General features: G+C 59.8%; 1 protein-coding gene across 1 annotated transcript; it reads left to right on the top strand.

The window, feature by feature from the left end:
* Positions 1–39: 39 nt before the first annotated feature.
* LOC104352467 (DNA-directed RNA polymerases I and III subunit RPAC2) lies at positions 40–7,799 on the top strand. Its single transcript, XM_086470108.1, has 5 exons — positions 40–78; positions 4,305–4,402; positions 6,071–6,147; positions 7,174–7,256; positions 7,596–7,799. The coding sequence occupies exons 1-5, from the start codon at positions 40–42 to the stop codon at positions 7,641–7,643; spliced, it is 345 nt and encodes a 114-aa protein (XP_086326234.1). The 3' UTR covers positions 7,644–7,799.
* Positions 7,800–8,699: the final 900 nt, after the last annotated feature.

Below are 8,699 nucleotides of genomic sequence, written 5' to 3' on the forward strand. Positions count from 1 at the left end.
CCCGCCGCACGGGCCGCTGGGAGTTGTAGTCCGGCGGCCATGGCGGAGGAGGAGGAGAGGAAGGCCGCGCTGGAGACGGTGAGTGAGGGCGGCTGAAGGGGACGGGGCGGGGGGTCGGTTCTCCTCGGTCAGCGGGCGCTGAAGCGCTGCTTTCCCCTGGCGGCGGTAAGCGGGGCCTTCCCGGCGCTTCCCGGGTGCGGCGGGGGCCGCCCTCTGCACGGGCACGCTGCGGGCTGGGGGCGAGGGGAGCGGAACGTTGGCGTCGGGATAAATCGCGACAGTGAGGATGGGTCCCATGAGGATGGATTCCAAGGAAAACCGCCGCCGCACGTCGCCCCGGGGGCTTGTGCTTGGAAGAGCCCTTTGGCAAGCGGCCCGGTGCTGCGGCCCGCCCGCCTTACGGCCTTTCCCCTCACACCCCAGCCCGAATCATCATCCCCCCCCCCGGCCCTGCCCGGCTCTTTTCAACCCGTAAAACCGCCTGGTTTTGACCCACCCTGGAGCAGCTGCTCCGTTACGGCGTCTGCGAACGGCAGAGGGAGGAAGAAGCTGAGGGAAGCGGGCGGTGCTGCCCGAAATAGGGGGGGATGGAGAGGAAGGCGCCTTTCCGTTGAGTTCCTTGGAGTTCAGGGAGGCTGCCCTATGGAGAACTGAAGCTAGAGGTCAGGGCTAACCTGTTTGAAAACTTTTCTGAAACAAGCCTTGCTGTTTAAAGCTGAATGGCCCAGCGCTGCGTACCGTCAGGCCTTGGATGGCTTTGCCTGAGCCCCGGCGTTGTGCCCGGTCTCCCCCTCTTGCACCCCTTTCAGGTCACCGAGCCCCGCGGCAGGAGTTTTATGGACCCTCTTCCCATCTCCGGTACCCACGGCAGGCGGCAGAAGGCACTAGATGGCACTGCACTTCGCCGTAACGGGGCTGCAGGCTCCCGGCTGGCAGTGACACCGAGCGACAACGCCACCGAGTGCCGACCCGGGAGCTTGGCGTGCTCCGAGCGCCCGTCTGCCTGCCTGCCGGTAGGAAACGGGGAGAGCTGAGCGCCAGGACAGCCCTACTGTGGGCTCTGTAAGTTGCCTGGTTTTAAAACCTGCCTTTGGGGAAGGCTTGATACGATTTTCTATAGTTTTTCGATCTACAGCCCCTAAACTTTTCCTACTGGGGCAGCAGACCCTAGAGTCCCTTAGCAGTAGCCTGCCTGCTGCCAGTCACCTTTTCCAGGCGCTGTAGAGCCGTGTTCTTCTCCCTGGTTGCGCAGGCCCCAGGCTGAAAGCCACAACCGCACCAGGAAGCCCAATCCTAATCCTGCAGGTCTGATGTGGTGAAGGAAAGTGATCTTTGAAGAGCTGCTAGAGAGGCCCTTGGCCACAGACCGGCAGATTGCCCCGTGAGGACTGCGGTACCGAAAACAGGAGGACGTGTAGAAAGCGATACTGACCCCTGAAGCCCAGCCAAGGACGACACGTTCTGCCCTAAAAGCCAAGTTCTGCGCGAGTGTCGGAACAAGCTAGCTGTGGGACTGTTCCCCACCCACTTCCACGTCTGGCTGATCCCATCTGCCTCAGCGCCGCGCTGACGCATCCGCCACAGCACTGCCTGGGCACCAAATGCAACATTAAATAGCTCATCGTCGTAAATCACAGCCCCTCGAAGCGGGGTGGTGCGAGATCGCCGCCCTTAGGCTTGCGGAGCTGCTGGAGGAGGGTGTCCAGTGCTGCGCTGGGTCACAGGGGCCGTGCCCAGACCTCGCTGGGAGGGTGTACCCCAGCTCCTCCTGGGGGACGTGCAGGCTTTTCCAGCTCTGTTGTCTCCGAGGGGCCCAAGTGGATTTGATCAATCCTGAAGCTGCCTCCAGATCTCACCAGCTTTTCCTTCTGCCTCTACCGCAGTACAAGAACAAGGACAATTTGGCAAAGAGGCTGGCGAGGCAGAAAAACTCCGGATGATCCGAGTTCCCTACTCCAGGGCGTCGGGGCTTTTCTTACAAAGTTGGCTCATGGGAGAACAAGTTTTCTTGGGATGAATAGTTTGATACCCGGGCACCTCTTAGATAAGACTCAGAAACACCCTGAGAAATCTCAGCCTTCAGCTCCAGGGCGCAGAGCCGGGTGCTGCAGGGGCCGGGGAGGAATCTGCCCCTCAGGAGAACATGGTTTTCCTTGGAAGTATCGGACAGCATCTGTGCCAGAGGCGAGATACCCGACCAGGTGAGGAGCAGCAAAGCTTATGGTCCTGCCGAGAGACCCGAGGACTCCCCGCAGGAAAGAGGAGAGAGAAGTTGAGTCTCGGTGAAGCAGCCAGGTTCAGCACACAGCGTTTCCTCAGGGCTGCGTGACAGAGCCGTGCTCCGGCTTCCCTCTGCCAGATGAGTGCGCTGGGTGCTTACCCTGTGCCGGGGAGGCAGGGGCAGCTGCCCTTCCTGGGGGTGCTGCCCTGAGGCGCTTGCTGCAGCCCCACAAGCTGGCCAGAGGGGCCTCTGGCCCTTCCTTCCTCCCCCCTTGTGTTCCTTCAGCTCTGGGAAGGAGTCTGAAGTCACTGGGGCTCCCAGTGCTGCGTGCTAAGCTCCTGCTCAGCCTATTTTTCAGATCATTTTTATGCAACGTTTGTAACTGGGCTGTAAATATTTGGGCTCTGTCTGGAAAAGCATCTCTTTGCCCCCCTCCCCGTGCTAAGGTGTCGCTCCCATCGTGCGACCCCGTTGCAAGAGCGCTGCCGTCCCAGTGAACGGAGCTGTCTCGTGGGGGCGAGGGGGCTTGCTCGGGTATTTTGGCACCTGGGCGCCCTTCTAACCCCGTGGCTGGATGCAGGGAGCAAACTGGGGGCCAGGCGACTCGTCCCGGCACGCGGGTGCCTCCTGAGTTAGGCTGCTCTTGTTGGAGCCTGTAGTCTTTGGGAAAAAAACGGGCTCTTGAGCGTGGCTGGTGCTGATCATTTTAGCAAATATTCCTTGCAAGGCCTCGTAGTAGGAGAGACTGAGGCCAGTAGCTGCTTCTGGGAAGAGGGTGCTGGGTCTAGCAAGCGGGAGAGCAGGCGGGGCGTCTCATCCGTGCCGCTAGCTGCGAGGGACCCGCGTCACATCGCACGTTTTCGTTCCATGCCGAGGGAAGGTGTTTTCGCCGCTCGCTGCCTTGTGTCAGTCACCAGCAAGACTTTAGAGCTTCGGTGGGGGATTTCGAGGTGCTGGGAGGCGAGGGAGACCCCCTCAGCCCAACATCCCCGAGGATGAGCTGTCGTTGCATCGCCCCTACCCTGCAGCAATAGCTGGTGGGCGGGGAGCCCGCCCTTGAATCGTGCTGCAGGGCTGGGCGAGCTCTTCCTCCGCAGAAATCCGCCTGCATTTCCCTCCTGAACTGCTGGGTTGTTCCCCCCGTGGTGGCTGTAGCTGCAGGAGGAGGAACGGGGCTACTGGGGGCAGTGTTACTGCCCAAGGGGAAACGTGAGGGGTCATAAAACCCCTGGAGCGGTCGAGGATTATGGCAGGATGCGAAGGGATCAGCGCTCACCTTAGCCCGGCTCCGTGCTTAACCTCGAAACCTCTCTCTGCTGCTGAGGGAGGAAGCGGTTGGGGGCTGCCTGGGCCCCTGGGGAAAGGTCGGGGGGGCTCGGACAACCAGGCGATTGATTCGGTGACTGGTTGGGTTTGGAGGAGATCCCAAACCGGCCTCCTCAGGAAGGCGTCCAGCTGGTAAAAAGCTCCTTTCGGGCCCCTGAGCCAAAAGCAGCAGGAGGATGAGGGGCTGGCTGCCGGCGTCGCGGGGTTCGTGCCGCAGGGGGAGCTCAGCAGCCTGAGGCTCGCCGGTGGGTTCCCCGGGCGTGAATTTGGGCTTGCAGCTCGGTTTGTTGGCGAGCTGGGGTAAGATTTCCCTGCAGGCAGCGTTCCTCCTTGGGGTGGTTTTTTTTTTTGGACTGTCCCTCTCCTTCCTGTCTAGCCAGGGGCTGGTGGTGGGACCTGGGATCGCACCAAGCTTGAACAGTCGCTCCCAGCTTCTTTCCACCCAGGATCCTGAAGCCACAGCTTGCTTCGGGCTCCTCTGTCCCTCCTGGGAAGAGGAAGGATGCAGAGGCACGTTGATAACCGGGGAGAGGTTTCTCTGAGGTCTCTGATTTTGCAGCTTTCCCTCCGCTGCGAAGGTGCTCTTGGTCACCCTGCAGCACCCGAGGCGTGAGCCACAGAGGTGGCCCGGCCAGACCTCCAAGGCCTCCCAGCTGCTCCGGTGAAGCTGAGCGCAGCAGTTCATTCTCCACCCTAGGGCTGGTGCTCCTTCCCTCCGAGAGCCTCACAGCATCTCTTCTTTCCCGCTTTGTGGCAGGTCCAGGCGGACGGGACGGACGGGAACTGCGTCACGTTCGTGTTGCATGACGAGGACCACACGCTGGGCAACTCCCTCCGGTACATGGTCATGAAGAAGTAAGTGGAGCCTCTGGGGTGCCTTGCCCCGCTGGGGGGTACCTCTGTCTCCTGCTCTGGCCTTCTCCTTCCCGATCTGTATCTCAGTTGTTGCTGGAACAAAGCAAAGGGCCAGAAACTACCTCTGTGCCACGCCTGTTAGAGTCTTTTCCGTCAGAGGTGGTGCCGAAGTCTCCTTACCTACCACCGCTCTTCACAGGATTCACTTTTCCCTTGTGCTGTTCAGGGCCCTGAGAGCACTAATAGGCCTTAACGGGCCTGACCAGCCGTACCTGTGGCCTCCACCCACCCCCTGCCCATGGGCCCAGGAGCCCCCCTTAAGCTCAGCTCAGGGCTTTCAGCCCCTCTCGAGCTAGGCTGTAGGAGTGTGGGTCTCCAGCTCGGCCTGTACTGGGCTCTGGACTCCATTCCCCTGGACGCTGACCCACGCACTGACTTCCTGACCTGGCATCAGCCCTTGCCGTCCTTGTGCACCTCCTTGGGGATCTGACCTTCGTTACCCTCCCCTGACGTGACGCTGGCCTGCAGACTGGCTGCCTGGCCTGACCTCAGACCCGTTCCTGCCCCACAAACCTGCCTGACGAGCTGGACCCTTGAGCTGACCCTGGCTACCACCTTTGCACCCGCTCTGCTCCCTCGCTTGGGTGCTGTGGGACAGGGCTAGCGAGTGAGGCCGCGGCCCTGTCGGCTGGCTGAGCATTTGGGGCCTCCCAGCTCCCCACCCCTCAGGGAACAGCCAGCCCTTGCTGGTCCTTGATGGTTAGTTGTGGAGGAAATTTAACATCTGACACGTAAAAGACTTCTGGATGTCTTATTCTGCCCCGGGTAGGATGATGCACAGCTCTGTACGCGTGCTCAGGCTGTCTCTGCGTCTCCTCCTGTCAGAGAAGAGAGCAGGGACAGCCAATATTAAGCGAATTGATCAGCTTTCCTGCTTGTGTGGAGATGCAGGGGTTGATGCTGGGAATTATCCTGCTGCCCCCATCAAAACAGACAAGTGGGTTCACCCTGGCTGCCCGATTTCATGGCACTGGGCAGCCCCGAGGGGTTGTGAAGGCCTGCTGGTAAGCCTCAGCAGAATTACAGCGGGAGGGTCGGTGCGGCGCCTCAGATGACAGCCGCGCTGCCAGTGTCACGTGAATTCCTCTGATAAGTCACCGTGATGAGAACGGGAGGCTTCCTGCAAGGGGCTCTGCTTTCTGCTGGGCGCGCCAGCGTTCTGCCAGCCGCCTCAGCTCGTGGAGGCAGATGCCGTGCAGCCTGCAAACCGTCTCTCAGTAAATCCTTGCGGTACCCTCAACCCCTCAGCCCAGCAGAACTGCGAGAGGTTTGGGTACAGTGAGGTTTCCAAGCGTCCAGCATCCCCAGTTTGAACTCTGCTGGCCTGCCAGTGGACCGCTGCTGGTGCCAGGATGATGCCTATGGCCGTGCCAGCCATGTCCTTCCCCTGCAAAGCTGCAGCTGCAGCTCAGACAGATGGGGGCATGTGAATAAGGTTACACAGGTAGTTTCCCTTCAGCATATCCCTCCCATAAGACCCTCGGTCATTTTAGAAACATCCTGCGCCCCAGCAGCTTTGGGGGGGGGGGCAAGCCTCTGGCTTTCCTGAGATTCGCTGTGGGTTGGCCTGGCTTTCACTGCTCTCTTCTCCTCTCTCCCCTCCTGCAGCCCTGACGTGGAGTTCTGTGGCTACTGCATCACACACCCCTCTGAAAGCAAAATCAACTTCCGAATCCAGACCAGAGGTATGGGCGTGCGCCTTTCTTTCGTGTCCGGGGCCCTTCCTTGGTGGAATTCCCCCTGCTCACAGCAGGTTTCTGCCATGAGTCCTTTAAATAAAGAAGAGCACCTTCCTCCCTCTTGTCTGCCAGCCACCTGCGGCTGCTTGCTCAGCTGGGGAGGCTGCTGCAGCTCTTCTGCCCCCAAGCTGTAGGGCTGAGCCAGCTGAGGCCCGAGGAGCCCACAGCCATGCCTGCGTCCCCCGGTATCTGGCTTGGCTGGCAGCAGGCTCCAAACTGCGGTGCTGGGGGAGAACAGATCCACTGCTCGCTGTCAAGAGGTGATTGCTGGGAGCTCCGTCTGCCCCCAAGCCAGCGTGGGGGCTGGAAAGCCGAGCCCAAGTGTGCTGACGGACCCAGCTGCCGGGAGAGAATGTGTTTGTGCTTCTCCTTCTTCGGGCGGCGAGCTGTGACCCGAAGCTCTTTCGAAAAGCCTCGTCAGTCTGGGTTCTCTTCCGCCTTGCCTCCCCGAGAGGCCTTTGTGGCCTGATAGTAGGTAGCACTGACAACCCTGAGCCTCTTGCTCGCCCCTCCCAGCGCACCAACCCCTTCAGCTCAGCCCGCCGCCCTCCGCCCGGGCCCCGCAAGCTCCGCAGCCTTGCCTGCTGCCTAGAGGGGCCGTGGTGTTTCGTCCCCTCCTCGTGGGGCTGTTTTCCCTCGAGCAGCAAACACGGAGAAGCCGCTTCCTGGAAGCCAGGGTCTGGTCTGAGCTTTGCTGACTCTTTAATTTCCTGAAAATAACGAGCGCTGGGGCTGTTGGCCTTGCCGAGGGAACCCCTTCCCCCTGGGACTCGCTGCAGGGGAAGTGCCCGCTGTGCCTGGACCACCGCCCCGAGCTCAGCCTGATGGGGGGCCGGGAGGAGGGAAGGGTGCGGGCACATACGTGGTGTCAGAGCCTCTCCCTATCCCGGGGATGGCCCTTGGCGAGGGAGAGGGCTACCGACCCGTTTGGAAGCCACCTCCTGTTTCACGAACGCATCTTCTTTCTCGAAGGGGCCCTTCCTGCTGTCGAGCCGTTCCGGAAAGGGCTGAATGACCTGATGGGTGTTTGCCAACACGTGCTCAACACCTTTGAGGTGAGGCTATTCCTGAAGAGCTCAGGGGCCTTTTCTATCTCTGGGTCTCAGAGGGGACAGGAGTGGGCTGAGACCTGTGTGGTAGGCCCTTTTGACGTGAAAAACGTGACGGTTTTTCCAGACGTTCCCTGCAGCGTGGCCTGCCTTCCTCTCCCTTGGAGTGACTGTGAAGCTCAGTCACTTCTGAAAGCACCTGGAGCTCTGTCAGAGCTGCTCAGGTCCCTCAGCCTTTCCAGGCACTGGGCTGAGAAGTCACAGCCCAGGCAGGGTGAGGACGCCGTGGAGCAGGAGTCGGTGAGAGATCTGCTGTTAACCGCTGTCCTTTGCTCTTGTTTGCAGAGGAGCGTGAAGGAATACAGGGCCCAGAGGGAGGAAGAGATGCAGTAGCGTTTGGGGATGGCAGCCCCCGTGGATGTGTGTGACGTCTGGGTGTTGAACCCCCTGTGTCAAGAGGTTTTGTCCGGTTTGGGTGGTTTTGTTTATGAGCGCTTTGATGCCAACCTGTATTTTCTCTGACAATAAAGTTTATGAAGTTGGATGCCACAGGGGTGACACTGCGTTCGGCTCAGCATGGAAAGCGATAGCCAGAAGGCAGCTCTTTCGCTCCTCCGTCTGATTTCTCTTCCAAGTGTCGTCGCTGTTTCCTGGCCAGGATTTTCAGGCCGCAGCGTTTGCGGGTAGCCTGGTGCGCGGAATTAGTCTGCCCCAGAGTCCGCAGGGAGCAAAGGGCTTCGGTGCTGCGTAAAACCAAGCTTTGAGAGAGGCAGCACCCTCTGATTGAAACCTTTCTGTCACTGGCACCAGCGCCGTTGACCTCGGCAGGTACGGCCAGCCTTCCTTTTCAAACAGATTGCGTGGGACTCTAACAGATGAAGTGATACTCTGCTCATTTAGGGGGCGAGAGGAGTGAAAAACCACTTGCCTTTTTTAAGCCCCTGAAGAATCCAGGCAAAGGCAAGCCCGGACCGCTCCTCGGGAGCGGGTTTAAAGGGTACAGCGCTGAACCCCCGGCCGTGTTCGGATCCGCTGGCAGCAAGCCGAGCGAAAGCCTTTTGTTGAGTGTAACGGGGCAGGGGGGGTTCTGCTCCGTGCCGGCCGTAGGACTGTGAACCTTCCCAGTTTGCTGTGCACTGGGGGGACACACACACACCGCTTGTCTCTTCAGCGGAGGTCTGCAGTTACCACAGGAATCTGCTGACGCTCAATTAAGTATTTAGCAGACTTTGCAGACCCCCTGCTGCTCAATAAGAGACGCTGGCTTGGTTTGAAAGACAGGTGTCGGCGGAGGAAGGCAGGAGCCTCCCTTGAAATGGAAAGTGCAACCCCCTTCCCTCCAAATTATTGTAATTTTGAAATTAACGGGCCTTCAGGCAAAGATACAGGGAATAGGAATAACAGTTCTTTACTAATATATATATATATATATAACACAAGGCAGGGAAA

The sequence above is a fragment of the Leptosomus discolor genome, chromosome 9, assembly GCF_034619465.1.
Source record: "Leptosomus discolor isolate bLepDis1 chromosome 9, bLepDis1.hap2, whole genome shotgun sequence".
NCBI classification, from domain to species: Eukaryota; Metazoa; Chordata; class Aves; order Leptosomiformes; family Leptosomidae; genus Leptosomus; species Leptosomus discolor.